This window comes from Notothenia coriiceps, unplaced genomic scaffold (assembly GCF_000735185.1).
Source record: "Notothenia coriiceps isolate Sejong01 unplaced genomic scaffold, NC01 NC01_scaffold00037250, whole genome shotgun sequence".
Lineage (NCBI taxonomy): Eukaryota > Metazoa > Chordata > Actinopteri > Perciformes > Nototheniidae > Notothenia > Notothenia coriiceps.
The window spans coordinates 8913570-8931858 of record NW_011369951.1 but is presented as its reverse complement, the minus strand read 5'-3'; the positions used below and the strand labels follow the sequence as shown (position 1 = coordinate 8931858).

Sequence of the window (18289 nt, the reverse complement as noted above, 5' to 3'; positions counted from 1 at the left end):
GTGCAAGAGGAATTACAAGAGAATACCTAAAAAGTGCGCAAGAGGAATTACAACAGAGAGACATCATGTGCAAGAGGAGATACAAGAGCAACATCAAGTGCAAGAGGGATACCCCTGTGTTATATTTAGCAGTGATTGACGTCGTTTTCTCAACCATTCTTTGAGTTGAAACCTCTAAATATACTTATGAATGTGTTTTGGTATTATTTAATACTTTTCTACATTTGTATGTAGTTATATATCTGATAATAAGTTGTCACACTATAAAAAGTAACCAATATGAATTATCTAGTAAATCAAAAAAATGTGTGTTAATGTAAAGTCCAGAATATAATTTATATTTGGCATGTCTTCAAATGACCCCTTTTGCCTTGATGACAGCTTTGCACAGTCTTGGCTTCGTCGCTATATAAAGTAGACAATATATATATATAATATATTAAATAGGTATTATATTACATTATTGGCTCTGGATTATTATCATTTCTTTATAAATACGTATGAAAGCAGAGTTCTAGGTTCAAATAATGTTGGAAAACACATATATCACCAATTACACCAATTGATTTCTATCTAATTCTTTGCAAGCTTTGCCGGGCCGCATAAAACGAGGTCAAGGGCCGGATTTGGCTTCCGGGGCTGAGTTTGGACACCCCTGGATCTAAGGCCATGTCCTTCACGCTGGTGCATGTTAGATTGCTTATTTCTCTTAAATTGAATCTATCATGCTATATTTGAATAATATAGTAGGACCAATACCGTATTAAAGGTCAGATTTTACTTTGTTATGTTTTCAAAAATGACCAAACAGATCAGTGCATTTTAGCCATTCCTCATTGTCGCTCAATTTAACACTGTCTTTGCATGGGCTGATTCGTGAGAACCGCACCTCTACAGCGCCTGGCAATTACTACAGCCTCTCAGCGCTTTCCAACGGCAATGTCCGTTGGCTGGTCCCCCTGATTGGGGAGTTGGCCCAATAGCCGGTTAGCGGCCACTCTGTGACGTCAAGAAGTGTTCAAATCTGGATCAGTCTGTATTCAGATTCCGTTGCAGCCCCTTTTTAGAGATTTGGGTGATGGAGGAAAATAGAGAGGGTTGTTGTTCTGACACTTGGTGAGTTCCCTGGAACACCGGGGACACATTCAGTAAGAAAAACTTACAAAAGTGCATTCTTGCGATGATAGGTCCCTTAAAGTTCAACAGGAGGAAATTGGAAAATCCATGGCAGCATGCGGTGGAAGAGGAACATAGAACAGCCAAAAATCCGTCTTTATGGAAGCAGCTGCTTGAGGATCAACTGAATGGCCGGCAATGGTAAGGAAAAGGTACAATGCCTTTATGGTTATTTTCTTATATGTATGTTTTCACAAAGGAGAAATATATACTAAATGTATATATAGGAATAATGTCGTAATTATTACTGTAGCCTTATATGTCTGGCGTTCAGAATCCTTTCGAAGTGCAAAAATAAAGAAAATGAACTCTCATTTATTGTCTTATATATGCAGCTGGATGTATCTATGGCGCTCAAATATGTCTTATGCTGAAGTTCTATGTTATCTGCTTTCTTCGTTTTCTGCTACTACCACAGGCCAAAGCAGAGGAAGTTCAGGCGTTATTTCATTATGTCTTATGTGTCTTCTAACCTCTATCTCTTATGTTTGTACTAAAATGTCAGGGGGTATTGTTTCAAGTAGCGCAACTAATGTTTCTGATATCTGATATCCTAGTCTAAAAAAACAAATAAGGCAATAACAACAAGCGTAAATATTTTATATCTTTAATTCATTATTGCATCTGTGTGTTCTGTCTTGTGGAAATATGACTTGTGTGTATGCAGTGTCTATATCTGTATGTTGTTTTTAACCCTTGTGTTGTGTTGAGAGTCTGTCTGTCATGGTTGTTCGCGTGTCAATTTTGACCTGTTTATTTTCAGCCAAAACACACAAAATTATATGGTATCTATTCGTCTATGTTGTAGTCTACATCTAATCAACCGTATCAATCTGTTGTAATTTTGATTTTGATTGGCCCGCAAAACACAGTTAACATCACTACGTGAAACACGTGCATGTGTGTGTTCGCAGGTTCAAGTGTTAGTGTACATTTCTTTTGAGAAAGGCAAGGGACGGGGAGGACCCAGGTGTATGTTGCGAAAAAATGTTTGTTAACAGTGGATGAGAGGGTGGGGAGGGGGAGTCTAAGTCAAAGGTGAATCTTGATTGGTTCCAAATGTTGACCCCGAAGTCACCCAAAACAATTCTGCTGCGGTCTCCCAAGACCTGACACCAAAATTATACACTTTTTTTTAGAGACCTTCAGACTTGGGCTGAAATGTCAACAAAAAAATCTGTTTTGTAGTGGTAGGTATAGCTGTTGTGGAGGATAATCATGAAAGCCGTTGTGTTCCGGATAAAAGAACAGAGCGTAGTTGTTATATCATTAAACTGGACGGTCATGGATACCCGAACAGCAAACATAAGGGTTAATCCAGTTATTAAAGGTGTGGATAAATTGAGTCTGCAAACAAAGAAAATGATAAAAGAAAGTACAAAAAGATAGGAGTAAAAGGTCAGCCTAGTAGATGTTGTTAAAAGGCCGAAGCTACAATTAATTTGAATTAAATTATTGTTTCTTTTTTAAAAATTAACTGTCACTTTATGTTACGTTGTGGCTTTACCTTTCACACCTTTTTCACATGGTCCCTGCAATTCACCTTTCATTTTCATTTCAGATGGCTTCTTTATTATTTCTTAAAAAAAACTCCATCTACAGAGGACAAAATTGAAGTCAGCAAGGGGGGAAAAATGTTATTTACATGTTTATCTTAATCAAATACAAAATTATAATGCCAGCACAGGAAGAACGCTAGTTTTTGGATGGCATTTCTCAGCTGCCACATTCATGTTTTGCCCCAAAAAAAAAGCTTCCTCCCTGCTGTGGCCATTTCATTTTCACATGACCTAATATTAAGATAGAAACTATCAGGCGGTCTTAATGTCTAAAATATAATATATATACTGTATAAATATATACGGTATATGATATATCTGCTGTTGCTGTGCTGTGTGTGTGTGTGGCTGTGTGTGTGTGTGTGTGCTGGTGTGTGCTGTGTGTGCTGTGTGCTGTGTGTTGTGTCGGTGTGTGTGTGTGTGTGTGGTTTTTGTGCTGGTGTGGTGGTGTGTGTGTGTGTGTGTGTGTGCTGTGTGTGTGAAAAAAAACATCTCTTTGAAGAGCATTGGTGTGTTTCCATATGAAATGACTCACTCTCAGCGGGTTTAAGTTATTTCATTAAGTATTAATAACATCAAGGAGTGGCTGATGAAGCATTGGTGAATTCCTCTGAGGATTACAGTAATAAGTCCAACCAGCACTTGTCCTCAAACTATTGTGATGGATTTAAAAGAGGACAAAGAAAAAGAAAACATGGGATCGGGATTTATGTGTGCTTTGTTGAGCTTTGCTAACAGTCAATGAAACACATGTTTTCCATGAGATGTAACATAAAAAGCCCAGAGATAACTGCTTAGTGTACAACTATCCATACTGAAAATATCAACATGGTAGGTAAAAAACTATTACATTTTACTGTATGATTTGTGGTCATATATTAAGATATTTATTCACATCATAATTTTATGGTAATCAGCGTGTTTTCTTACTGGTTGAGCAAAAACATAAAGACTGGAAACAGCTTCATCTGGAGAAAAATTGAAATGTTTAAAAACAGAAAAACGCCTTCGTAGGGCAAATTGAAATAGTGGAGACTCTAGGAGCCCCTCGCTATGAAATGATTGGTACAAAACGCGAGGTAATGCAGCTTGCAAATTGTCATTTTTAAAGTTAAACAAACAAGATAGTGAACCGCGTATGCAATCATCCTGTGCGTACCCATCACTTACACATTGGACCCTTGTGTAATCAGGAATGACTGTTAATATTATCATAATAATGAAACCACTACTGCTCTATATATATATAATATATGTGTTTGGTTTATTGTAGTTTGGTGTTCTTCAGGATTTAACTTAAATGCCTCTTGTCTAATCAATCAATCAATCAATCAATCAATCAATCAATCAATGTTTATGTATATAGCCCAATATCACAAATGTTACCTTTGTCTCAGTGGACTTCACAGTTTGTACAGAATATCAGTATGACAATACGACACCCTCTGTCCTTAGACCCTCACATCATATAAGGAAAAACTTCCGGAGAAAATCCCACAGTTTAAAGGGGAACATCGGAGAAACCTCAGGGAGAGCAACAGAGGAGGGATCCCTCTCCCAGGACGGACAGACGTGCAATAGATGCCGTGTGTCTAGCAATGCAGTGTGACAATGAGTACTGATTGTCTATATATTCAGAATGTAAAACGGGGGGTACATTTGTTTCTCACAGTTTTTCTGTCTTGATAACAAAGCAGGTTGCTCTCTGCTGTGCAATTACCACATTTGTACCGGTTCAGAACTTATGAAGGCATGATTGAATGTTAGTGGATTCATCAATCGTCCTTTTTTATGCATAGATTTCCAAGNACTTACACATTGGACCCTTGTGAAATCAGGAATGACTGTTAATATTATCATAGTAATGAAACCACTACTGCTCTCTCTCTCTCTCTATATGTGTGTGTTTGGATTATTGTGGTTTGGTGTTCTTCAGGATTTAACTTAAATGCCTCAATCAATCAATCAATGTTTATGTATATAGCCCAATATCACAAATGTTACCTTTGTCTCAGTGGACTTCACAGTTTGTACAGAATATCAGTATGACAATACGACACCCTCTGTCCTTAGACCCTCACATCGTACAAGGAAAAACTTCCAGAGAAATCCCACAGTTTAAAGGGGAACATGGGAGAAACCTCAGGGAGAGCAACAGAGGAGGGATCCCTCTCCCAGGACGGACAGACGTGCTATAGATGCCGTGTATAGCTATAGATGCCGTGTGTCTAGCAATGCAGTGTGACAATGAGTACAGATTGTCTATATATTCAGAATGTAAAACGGCACTGTGAGCCTCTCCGCTCACACAGGGTTCAAATCAGGACGGAAAGAGCAGGTTGGTGAAACACAGGCGTTTATTAACTCCAAACAATAACATGCGCGGGTCTCAAACGTTGCCCGGGTGGGAAACTTCACAGGTCCTTTGGCGACCTTCCAGGATCCCGCCTACTGCATAACAGACAGAACCAGGTTACGACATGCTTTTCTTCCTGCACTGATTACCTGATTCCGATCAGCTGTCTGGCCTCCGGCCGAGCCACTCCCTTCACTCCAGCAGCCAGCGCCCAAACCACACCCCGCTGCCACAGGGGGGTACGTTTGTTTCTCACAGTTTTTCTGTCTTGATAACAAAGCAGGTTGCTCTCTGCTGTGCAATTACCACATTTGTACCGGTTCAGAACTTATGAAGGCATGATTGAATGTTAGTGGATTCATCAATCGTCCTTTTTTATGCATAGATTTCCAAGATTGATTGTGTATCTGTGTGCAATTAGTCATCCATCTCTGTACCGTAGTGCATAGTTTCTTCACCTGGGGGGGACAACATTATTTCTGAAAGGAAGCAAGAGGGTTGTGGAAGCAATCAATCAGCTGTTAACACAGGTTTGCAGCCTTTCTCCTCGCCCCATTTCTTTCTCTTGGTGAATCACGTCCCAGCCTTTCCCCTTCTCTCTGCGGACAGCTATAGGGGATTCAATTTGACCTACACGTCTTTTCCATATGGACATTAACGCACCTACACATGTATTCTGGGGTCTTGACTCGAAAAGGCTAAAAGCCCCTACAGAAGTAGACCAGAAGCCTTTCATAGGTCATGTTCAAACATTGTCTCACTTCTAAGACATGGCAATGCGGTTCCCTTTGAAGAGAACTGCTTTGAGAAGACCTGCTTCAACAGTCTTGGTGTCTATGTTGCATGTTCAAATAAATTCAGCTGGCATTGTGCTCACATTTCTGAATAAGAAGGCTCAAGGGGTAATCCGTCACACTGTATTTTAGCCTCTTATAGCGCCCTAGATAAACACACACCTTTACTCTTCTTCTGAATAGTAAATGACAGCTTTCCTTTCCACAGGCGCAGACGGGCTGATGGGCATCTACCTCTTCATGATTGGCGCGTATGATCTGAAGTACCGCGGCGAGTACAACCGGCACGCTCAGGCCTGGATGGACAGCAGTCAGTGTCAGGTCATCGGATCTTTGGCCATGCTGTCCACCGAGGTGTCCGTCCTTCTCCTCACTTACCTCACTCTGGAGAAATACATCTGCATCGTGTACCCTTTCCAGTACCTGACGCCTGGCTGGAGACGAACTGTCACCATCCTTCTCGGGATATGGGTGTTCGGCTTTATCATTGCCCTTCTGCCGCTGGTCTGCAAGGGGTTGTTTCGCAACTTCTACGGCACCAATGGAGTTTGCTTCCCGCTTCACTCTGAGCAGCCAGAGACAGCTTGGGCTCATGTTTACTCCATCGTCATTTTCCTGGGTGAGGATTCAATCTTGCAATTGTCCTTGTTTGCTTGTTGATTTCTTCCCTTCTCACTGAAGCTTTTTGTACCAACTGTCTCATTATCCAGTGACTATATCTGTATTATTTAGCAGATTATTGGCTTTTTTGTTGTTATTGTTCAGCCACAGTGGACATATGAGCTTTTCCAATTGCATTGCAAAGAAACTAAGTGAACATCTCTCCGCAGGTCTCAACTTGGTGGCGTTTCTCATCATTGTCTTATCCTATGCAAGCATGTTCTATAACATCCAGAGAACAGGGACTCAAACCACCAAATACAGCAACCACATCAAGAAAGAGGTGACCATCGCCAAGAGGTTCTTCTCTATCGTCATCACTGACTCCCTTTGCTGGATCCCCATCTTCATTCTCAAGATCCTGTCGCTGCTGCAGGTGGAGATTCCCGGTACAGTAAAACGTTAACTTTTATAGGAATGCTCAGATGAAAGTGTAGATATTGAACATCAGAAACACCCCTCATTTTTGTAAAGCACTTTGAATTGCCTTGTGTTGAGTACGCCCAAAGGTAGTTAAAGTCATTATTAGGGTTAAAGTCCCCTTACGTGTGCCGTTTTGGTTTCAACACCCTGGTTCACGGAGGACCCCAAAAAAGTCCTAGAAAATTAGTGTTTTTAGATATAATTTCATAATATGTTTCTTAAATGCCATTAATGTCTTTCATTTTTGTAAGCACTTTGAATTGCCTTGTGTTGAAATGTGCTATATAAATAAACTTGCCTTGCCTTACCCATGCCTCTAAGAATTCCAACACGCTTTGCCAAAACGGGTTGACCATTGATCATTCCCATATGAGCTGTACAAATGTGCCCATCTCTTTCTTGCATTTCCAGCATGTGTTGGTATTTATTAGTCCTATTTTGAAAAGCCTAGATGGTGACCGTGATACATGTTCTTATGTTCTCTTATCTCTCATGCTGCGTCCCATCTTGCAGTGCGTAGCTGGAGCCATGTACATCACAGGTTTCTCCGAGTCAGTGGCGGAGCTGCTGGGTCTGCAGAGTCAGTGGTTGGTGCGCGGCATGTCAGCGGTAGTGCTGCTGGGTCTGCTGGGAATCAACCTGGCCGGTGTCAAGTGGATCGTTCGCCTCCAGCTGCTGCTGCTGGCCGTGCTGGCCGTCTCCACACTGGACTTTGTGATCGGCACCTTCACGCACCTTGACCCAGGTAGGGATGTGGATATATTCATATTAGAAGGGTAAAGTGAAAAGCTAACAGGGATCGTGAGAAGGTTAAATCAGTATCCATGTTTTGTGTCTTCTAATATTATTTATATAAGAGCCTTTGAAGCATTATTTAGCCATGCTACAATTAATCATGTAGTACTTCCAGGGCATCTTAACATCATTAACCGAGTAGCCAAGTCATCAGAAAATACCATTGAAAAATCTCAATAGCAGTTACCATATCAGGGAAAACACATTGCTATTTAAGTCAATTAGGAAGTTTAATGTTATTAGTTCCACTGTGTTTTTCTGGCATAACATGTTTAAATGTCTACTGCAGAAAGGTTGATGAATTGTTTGTATAGGGAGCGATGAAGAAAAAATAGTGCTCCAAAGGCTATAAACATTCAGGTTAGCAAGAATTATTTGGAAAGAACAGCATACACATAAGTAAAATATGAAAATCATATCAATTCAAACGCATATGTTTTTGAGTCGATGTCAAATTCCTCTTAGGTCCTTGTTTTATAGTTTCCACAGTATTTTTACTATTTGATAAAATATGAGTCAAGTCATGTTATGGAGAGATGTTGATCATTTTGCTCAACCTCCAAAGCCTGCTGGAAACATTGGGGAACAATGACTGTTTGTTCACTTGAGTGGTGAGTGGCAGTGACCTGTTGAGGCCAGCAGGTGTAGCTGTAGTATCATTTATCATTTTCTAAGGAGGATGGTGTTTGAGTTCAAATCTTTTTGATACAGATTTTACACAGTTTTGTCAGTTTACTCGTTTTCTCCAAAGATACTTTCCCTGCCTTCAGAGGCTTCTTGCTTTAGTTAGGAAATAGATAGTGCTGTTTTCGTGAGGCCTGAGCAAACTCTGAGACTGGCATTGTGTTTACTGAGAATACTTTTTTTCCTTCTTTTTTTCTTTTGTGGTGAGGAAATGTTGCCTTTTTGAGTAGATTGTATTCTTTTGCTGGCCGTCAGGAAGTCCTTCCCCACATTTCCTGTTCTCACTGATTATCAACGTCCTGTCCAGTGAGAAGAGAAAAGTGTTCCAGGAGTCAATCCTGTTTTTTTATGAATAGGACATAAAATAGACCCTGTTACTTGGATACAAGTAGAAACTGAAAAAGGTAACCTCAAGTGCACACTATTAAAAAAAAAATAGTCCTATTGTGTTGCCTTTTCCTATAGCAAACAACAAGGACCCCTAACCTGAACTTGTCCACCACTCCCAACCTCCAGCCGTCTTCATATTACAGTAGGCTGGTTTGCAGAAGTTTTGAGGGAGTAGCAGGCATAATGTTTTTTCCAGGTTTTTCCAATTAAGAGCTTCTGTGTGAGTTGTGGTGACCTCATGGCTGGCAGAGCACCAGCAGGTCCCCTAGCTGGATGAAACAGCCCAGATTGGCTGCCCTCACTGAATCTGGAGGCCCGTCCTGAAGAAATTGTGTGACCACAATCATGTGGTCACAGTTTGATAAGATGTCCACTTATGTTCACTGTGGTACATCACTCCCATTCATTTCATGTTTTCCAATTGACCTTATATATCAACAGTACGCTGGGATACTGGCTTGTTGGCAAATGTTGCTTTCAAAAATTATCTGTGTTCATGATCTGAAATAGTATAATTAATGGCTTTATGATTAGAAAATTAATAGATGAGTGGTTTAAAGGTGTTTTTCAAGCAAAAAGCCCAAACCTTCAGTGGTTTCAGCTTCCTTAACTCAAACGTTTTTAAATATAATACATTTAGTGTTGGGATTGTGGCAGACTAATATGAGGTGCTTGAAGATTTCTACCTGGCCTTTTTAGTGTTTATTTTACATTTTACAGACATTTTCTTTATCTAGAGTGTCTAGGATTATATTTCCCTGATTTTGTGGCTTTTGAACATCAACAGCAAATACATTTGAAGGAAAAGACTATATTACTAGGGTTTGTGAGCATCAACAGCTAGAAAAATTATTTGGATGGGTGTGAAATTTCAACCAGTAGACCTCTACCTTATTCTGTCAAAAGCTCTTGGCCATTATTTTTTTGAACGTGTGAAGCTGACGAATCATGTGTAGAAGTCTTTAGGGGTGTTGTATGAACATGAACTTTAACCTGTAGGCTGACCTCGCTTCCACATTTCCCCGCCTTAAGGATCTGGTAGAGGGACTGATAATGACAAGTTCGTCCTGCAGCACTGAGACAGGTGGACTTTAAAAATAGTGCTTTATCGTCCCTGGTGGCAGGAGAATTCATTTCACAATTGTAATATTTGTGTCGTAAATGATTTAGCTTGGTTAGTTACACTGCCAACACATTGTCTCTGCAGCAGAATAACTCAACCACAAATCCTTCTGAATGTGGTGCACACATGCAATCCAACCTCACCCAGTCCCTTTATTTGCAGCCTATTCCCAACAGAACAGGAAGTCATAATGTGCTGCTATGATCTGGGGTTTAGGGTGTTAACCAGGCTCACCCACATTTTTGGAAAATGACAAAGAGAGAAGGCCGGAACTGCGATCTGAGGCCTGTTGCTCCCCCAGAGAGCGCCACACCATCTCCCCACCATCCAACTCTATAATATATAGCTCTCAATCATCCCAGTGGGACCTGCCCCACCTCTGCGCTCCGTGCACAACACTTTATACTGGTCAGTGTGGGAGAGGCCTCGTGAAATCTGACTACACATTCCTGTCTGCATCAGAGGAATGCTGAGTTCAGAGAGGAGCCCCACTCTGCATATACACTTGTTCTTCAGACAATATGATACTGTAATATGATTGCTGTCACCACAGCTTTCTGAAATCTTTATTGCTCTGTAGGTCTCCCTAGAGCAGACTGATGTTTTTTATTCATACTAAGGTCGGCCCACATCACTGGTAGTTGTCTTATAATATAAGATATAAAAAGTGAAATCCCTAATAGCTGTTGTTTTACTCACAGTTTTTCCAACCATCTCAGTGAGGCCATATCCTTCATCAAATTACCATAAACTAACAGACATTGAAATAAACAAAAGAAACAATGGTTGCTGTGCAAAATATATGTACACTGCCTTCTACATATATTCTGCTGTTTGTACACCGACCAAGGCAATGCTTTTGTTTTGTTTCCAACAGTGCTCTTCCCCATGATCAGTTCATCATAGTTAACAATGTGATTAACCATGTAGAATTTACAGTCTACATGTTAGTTGGCATTTTGTTTTGCTGTATGATTTTAAATAACTTGCACCAAAGTTTGTGAAAAACAAGTTTTGTTTATACTCTGGAAGTGTATCCAAGCAATGCATTTTGTGTTCATAGTTTTCCAACAAACTCAAATGAGCAGTCAGAGAGTTAAGCATGGTTGGATGCTGGAGTACATGTTGTAATATGGGTGGGGAGCCCATGATGCAGACTTGGACCCCGAGTGCCCTGGATCTGTTCTGGCTGTTTGGACAGAGGGCGGTCTCACAGGGTCACAGGGTGAACACGAGTCTGGGCACCTTGTTCCATTTGATATTGTGATGTTAGTGATGTTTTCCGACCTTATGTTTTTGGCTTTTGTGTTAAACAAAAGAAAAACAAGTCCCTCTCTTCTCTCTGTCTCCCTCTCTTGCTCACTCTCATTCTTTTACACAAACTTGGAAGCCGCTGAGCTTCTGAAAAGGGTGGCGACTTCCTTTTGGATAAACATGTCATTAATCTGAGAGAACACATTCTTTCCCATCGCAAGATAACCAAGGGGGAAATGTCCGGTGTTGTAACATGGGCCTGCCCTTCAGCCCGTGTGGTTTAAATGGCCCCCGCAATGCAGAACAATCTCCTCCTGCACGTTCGACAAACAAAGACCTGACACTGAACTCACTGACCATGACTTAGGCTGCATACTTTCACAAGTGTCAAACTACCTATTGTTACAAATACATGCATTAGACTTCAAATTAAAGTCACACAATCTGAGATCAGGTAGTGCTGCACCACATTTGGGGGAGTATACAAAGTTAAATATGAACATAAACATGAAGTTTCAATTATAAAACCTCTAACTAATACTTGCAAAATGCAATATTTTTAAGAACCTATCATAGATATGGTTTTAAATCGTTGTGTCTGATACTGTAGTTCTTTCCTGGGAAAATCCCCGGTGCAGACATGATGTGTTTATATTTCCACTCAGTCTCAACTTTTCCAAGAAGTGCAGTGCAAAAACTAACCATTAATCACTTCACAAGGAAGAAAATGAAATCAAGCAAATAAAAACACCACCGTAATGATAACTTTTAAATCAGTGTTAAATCATACTGTGGCTGCAGGATGCAATACAGCATCCTGCCTGCAGCCTATAACACTGGCCATTTTGGGGGTTATGTTTTTTGTCTGTTTGTCTGTTTGTCTGTTTGTCTTATCAGAATGTTATGTTAAATCTAAAGCATTCAGTCTTAACAATTAAATCACATATGGCCGATATTGCAGGTGAGACTGGACCATCTTCAATTTGTGGATGCATTCACTTCCCTGATGGCTCCCACAGGATTGTTGACATCCTCGTGGATTCATCTTCTTATTATAGACACATTCATTTCCAAACATTTGGTCTAACTACGCTGTAAAATGTATTATCTCTTCAATTTACACACGGCATCTATTGCACGTCCTTCCGTCCTGGGAGAGGGATCTCTGTTGCTCTCCCTGAGGTTTCTCCCATTTTCCCCTTTAAGTTTTTCCTTGTACGATGTGAGGGTCTAAGGACAGAGGGTGTCGTATTGTCATACTGATATTCTGTACAAACTGTGAAGTCCACTGAGACAAATGTAACATGTGTGATATTGGGCTATATAAATAAACATTGATTGATTGATTGATTGATTGATTTAAGGTATTAAAATTATATGAATTCAAGAAAAGTTTAAAAACCAGAAGCTTTTCGATTTATAGAAAATATATCATGCCCATTGGCCAGTTAATTTCAAGATCAATCACACAAGTTACTTAAAAGGACATGATGTCTTCTGTTAACACATGTGTACTGTTTATACCTTGGACAGTTAATCCAGTAAAGATTCAGTACTTACAGTATTTGTGTGTTGTCTTCTTCCTCAGAACATGGTTTCATTGGTTATTCACCCTGGCTGCTCAGCAGCAACACAATGCCAGACTATACCTCAGGAGAAAGCTTCTTCACCGTGTTTGGGGTCTTCTTCCCTGCTGCTACAGGTGAGGCTGACCCCATCATCTCTTTTTAATCTAATATTGTGAAAACGTGCAGTAACACACTTACACTTTGCATGGTATACTGTATGTGCAGTATGTATAAGAAACACATTATTTGACCTTTGACTGTCAAGAATCGGTCCCACTTTTCATTTGTTTTGCAACTAAAGGCAGTGTGAAAATACACTTGTATTGTACAGTATGTGTTATTCATGTTTATGGTTTGTGTGTGTGCGTCTGTAGGGGTCATGGCAGGTTTCAACATGAGCTCAGACCTTCAGCGGCCTGAACACAACATCCCTGTGGGAACACTGGCAGCTGTCTTCACCTCGTAGGACCACACGCACACGCACACGCACACGCCCACATGCACACTTTGTAGTGCATTTTATTATTGTAAAATTAGCTCCACTAAGTGCACAGACTGACAACTGTAGAATCATTAACACTGAGCTACAGAGAAAGCTGTGGCAAAATGTAAAGCTGTTATCCTACAGAATTAATTTTAAATTCATGTCATACTACAATGAAAGTTTTAATTTGTGGAGTCTATTCCTCAAGGTAAGAATCATCCTAGGTGGTACTTTCCAAATGTTTCTCTCAGATCCCTTTTTGTGGTATCTTCTATCAAAAAGGGGCATTTTTTCCATATCCACTGGAGAGATCAAGCGTGCGCCCTATCACACACTGCTTGATTACACAATCCCTCTATTAATAGTGAGAGAGCCGCTGTGGTTAATAATCCTGTGTGATGTACTGTTGCTGACCCACAGGTGGTTCCTGTATCTGGTCTTTGTCTTCCTTCTGGGGGCCATCTGCACCAGAGAAGCTCTGCGCTATGACTTCTTGATAGCAGAAAAGGTAAACCCCCCCCACAGTCTTTGTTTCCATTCCGCCCCGTCAGAGAGGCGCTCTCATCAGAAGGGCTGAGGTGAGGGGATTCCCCACGATGCCTCACTTTGTTGACGTGGTTATAGTTCAGGTTCTGACTAAATGAATGTTCTTGACTCAAGCTGAAAACCCAGGTTAAAGTATATGGAAAATACTTTGCCCGTCCCAATATCCCCACTTGTTGCCTTGAGCACTTAAGTGAACTTTCACAATCTGAAAAGTAGTCCAATGTCGGAAACATGCTAACACAAAGTCCACTTCACACTGTGCACTTTTCCTAACACAGTTAGGAACATACTCAGAACGTCCCACAGCTGATTAGAGTGCACAGCTTCACAGCAGGCCAGTTAGTGGTGGTGAAGCCTCAAGGCTGATTATAGGAATGATAATCATCAACAGACAAGTCAAAATGTATGACGTGTGATTCAGCGCAAAAAAAGTATTACCGGTATTTACATTGACATTGCCAGAGTTTAGTAGACTGTAGATCAAAGGTTGTTGTGTACAAACTCCCTCTCCCAATAATATTTGATTTAACTTTATCCCATCACGTACTCTTTTTAACATCCTTGACTTCTTCATCAGTGGTTAGCTCTCATTGTTTTCACAAGGGGCTGGCTGCAGCGGAACCAAACTGGGTGTAGCTGTTGTGAGCTCTCGACCCCACCCCATCCTCTTCCACCCTCTGTTTGTTTTCCTTCTTCCTACAGGTCTCCTTGGTGGGCTTCCTCTTTCTGCTGGGCCTCTACATCTCCTCCCTGGCTTCCTGCATGGGCAGCTTGTATGCAGCACCCAGGATCCTCCAGTGCATCGCCCAGGAGAGGGTCATCCCCGCTCTGGCCTTCCTGGGAAGAGGGGTAGGTGGATGGATGGATGGAACCATAAAGGGAGGGATGTCTGGACATGAACAGTACAGTGAAAGATATAAGCTACAGTCACCCTGATGTCAATGCAAGTTATCTAGTGAGAGTGTACTTATATGTACCATTAAGTTTACTTATTTGAAGCAAAACGTTACCTTTTTTAATTGTCACATTTACGTTAGCTGTTTACATGATTGCAGTAAAGGGATGATCGAAGTAAGCAGCTCCCACATCAGCACAAACCCACACTTCTAAGGGGAGACATCACAAGTGAATAGCATTGCAAAGGGGATGTTCTTGCCTGTAGTGTCTGGCTGGAATTTGGACATTTTCCTACCTGAGTGACATATTAGTCGTAGCACTACTTTGCACAAATAATAGGCCAAATGTCTAAGTGGCCTGCGATGCATTAGATTGGAAAACAAAGACGAACTAATAAAGGAATGGTACAATGTGCTATTAAAGATTATAACTATGCCATTGTTAAGCAAACTCATAGATGCTTTTATTCATGCCTCTGCATTCAGTTATTTTGGATACTGAGATTTTCCTAGTTTTAGAGTCAGGAAGTCATGAAATCTATGTGAAGCAATGTCTCTCAAAAGTATAGATGCACACTGCCACGCTTGAAGAAGACTGATGGCTGCACAGCCTTTTCAAACAATATAATTTAATCGTTAAAGTGCATTTATTGATCTTAAAAATATACTTTTAAAACATTCAATTATTAAAAGTACATTTAATTTCCTGATTATACTTAATTTAACAATACAGACATGTCATTTGTACTTTATTATACAAGTCTAGTATTAGTACTCACACTTAGAGTAAGTAAGAGGATCTGTGTACCTCCTCCACCACTGCTAATGAGTGTGTGTAGTCTGGATGTGCAGGGGGGTGTGGTGGGTGTTACTTAACAGGAAACAGTGACAGGACTGCCTAACTATAGAGTGCAGACTCCACTCCATAGAAGTGAGTTTACTGACTGCATAGCAGCCAATAGTCAAGACTTACTTCTGTTACACAACACACACTCACACACACACACTCTCGGTCACGTTGACATCCTGACCCCGTCCACCCCAGTTTTCCTCAGACTTCCCTGGGTGGCAGGGGTGTCTGACCTCTCTCAGCGGGCTGGAATGAGGCCCTAGACATCTTGGCCCAAATCAAAGCTTCAGAACAAACGCAGGAAGGGCGGCGGGCAGGGCCCCGATCCGCTGTGTGCTCTGGAGGCCCGCCAGGCGCACAGCAGTGCTCCTTCAACTGTGTGTTAGGACCTGGGATGTAAAAGCAAGCTGGTTAGCAAATCACATGTTAAAACAATTACTAAACTCTACTGGTTTGGTTTTATATTTCTCAAATATAACTTTAAGTTCAGATGTCCCTCTAGGTGGCTGTTTGTCCCTAGTATGCCTATACTTAAGTGTTTTTGGGCAAAAGGTTCAAGTTATAATTCTACAGTGTCTCAATCTGGAGAATTAAGACGATATCCTATGTACCGAATGTGACACAAAGCATGTTGATTTTTACAAAGCAACCATTTTCTATGTGACAGATGCATCTCTAGAACATTTTTTGACTTAATAAAAAACGTTTTTTTCATTGTTTCCTTAACATGCATAAATAAGGCACCACAAAATAATGAAAAAATTATAATAATACAAACAGCAGAAATACAATTAAAGCCTAAAGGAAACTATTTTCTCATCATATAATCCTATTCCTGTCCCACCAGACCACCATTGGACACTTCCCCACATTTCTTGTTTCTATTATTGCATTTTTTCATTGTTTTTGACATCATTATTGTGTCCTCTCCCTCTCTCACAGAAAGGCCCTAACAGGACTCCCGTGGCTGCTATCTGTCTGACCAGTCTGCTCACCATGGCCTTCATTTTCATCGGTCAGGTCAACGTGCTGGCTCCGATCGTCTCCATAACCTTCCTGCTCACCTACAGCTTCATCGACTACTCCTACTTCAGTGTGGCCATGACCTGCCAGCTTCAGAGTAAAGAGAAGAGGGATACCATTGCCCCCGCCAAAAGATACGGGCGTGGGTCAACCAGGCAGAGCTCCAGGGCTCTGATCGAGGAATCTCTTCCGAGCTATGGGAGTGGAGGGGAGAGTCCGCAGCGGATGAAAGGCACTCTGCTGGAGTTTACCAAGGACATGGACCAGATATTTCCCCCTGTGTCTATTGTTGATGCTGGAGCTGAGAAGACCTCCTCCATGCAAGAGCTGAGCAGTAGATGCAAAGGCAGAAAAGCTCCAGTCACTCCTAAGCAGATGCTGATGGACAGCTTTGGCTTGGACCTCAACAGGAATATCTTCCCTGAGGAGAACGTACAGGAGATGAGTTCTGCTCCACGTGAGGAGGCTGGAGAAGACCCACAGGAGTCAGCTGGTGACCCTCCCCATCACAGCCCAGGTGATCAGCTCATAGAGTTCAGTGTTAGTCTTGTGTGTTTTAAGCAACCTGACCCTATATTTAATCTTTCAGTTGCCGGAGGTAAAGCGGAGCAGCAGAGCGTTGAAATCAAACCCATGCAGGATTCGTTATATGTGAAATTCTGCAACCACTGGGTCGCTCTAATCGGGGTTCGTAAACACCTTTTTTCATTTGTTGTTATGGTATAATATAAGATCATCTTAATTATTAAGTTATTATATGTTTTTTCTTTCAGGCATTGAGCTCCATATTGATTATGTTTGTTATTCAATGGGCTTATGCCTTAGCAAACATAGTCTTAGCCTTGCTGCTCTTCTTCTACATCGGGAAAGTGAGTCCTGGACTACCTATAGGTGATTTCCATCAGTTCATTTTCTGTTTAGACACATTTGGCTTAACTTGATGAGAGGTCCTGTCATGGAGACCATGTGTCCTGATTTGGATTGTCCCAGATAAAAAGCATATGCAATATGGATGGAAAATACAAGATGATGAAATGCTTTACTAACATATTGTGGGGATTTCCTGTGTCTTTCTCATAAACCACCTGCACATGTGCAGCATTTTCCAGCCTTGTATGCCAGACTAGAACTTCAATAGAAAATGGATTTTAATAAAGCTTTTTGACACTGTATACCAGGCAGCACTTAACTCTGCACACATAGCTAATGTTAGCCTGCTCTTGCGGCCTAGTCAATTTTGTGTCTGATAGATTGTGGCAGTCAGTGCAGCTCGGGTTTGATATGATGCAATCCAGGGTTCGAGTTATAAACTGAGCTCTATGGGGGTCTTTAAAACTAACGTGTGTGCACACACACACACACACACACACACACACACACACACACACACACACACACACACACACACACACACACACACACACACACACACACACACACAGCAGCCCTCTACTTGCTACAAACTTAAATATGAAAAGGTTCAACTACGCACACACAGATCATCTCGGCCCGCGCAGCACGCTCACAGGCATAGATTGCGCAATAATGTATTGCGCACCTTGGAGGTGCAGTGCAGGCATATCGTCATTCAAGAGATGCGTAGTTCTTTTGGAAAACATGTTTTCCTTTTAGCCTATTTACCTCGTTAACGTAAATAATACTCATTACATTGACACATGCATTATTTGTGATTAAAATAATGGTTGTT

The 18289-nt window shown here is 41.1% G+C and overlaps 1 protein-coding gene across 4 annotated transcripts in view; it reads left to right on the top strand.

The window, feature by feature from the left end:
• The window catches only part of slc12a8 (solute carrier family 12 member 8), a 24743-nt gene that overhangs the window by 4565 nt on the left and 1889 nt on the right, over positions 1-18289 (top strand). The window contains exons 5-12 of one of the 4 annotated variants that reach the window (XM_010796213.1): positions 7482-7713; positions 12803-12916; positions 13157-13244; positions 13687-13774; positions 14515-14661; positions 16501-17098; positions 17171-17268; positions 17355-17450. In XM_010796213.1, the coding sequence (XP_010794515.1) occupies positions 7482-7713; positions 12803-12916; positions 13157-13244; positions 13687-13774; positions 14515-14661; positions 16501-17098; positions 17171-17268; positions 17355-17450 (1461 nt within the window). Of the gene's footprint in view, positions 1-7481; positions 7714-12802; positions 12917-13156; positions 13245-13686; positions 13775-14514; positions 14662-16500; positions 17269-17354; positions 17473-18289 lie in introns of all 4 variants that reach the window. The other 3 variants (XM_010796212.1, XM_010796211.1, XM_010796214.1) reach the window with 3 other exon arrangements.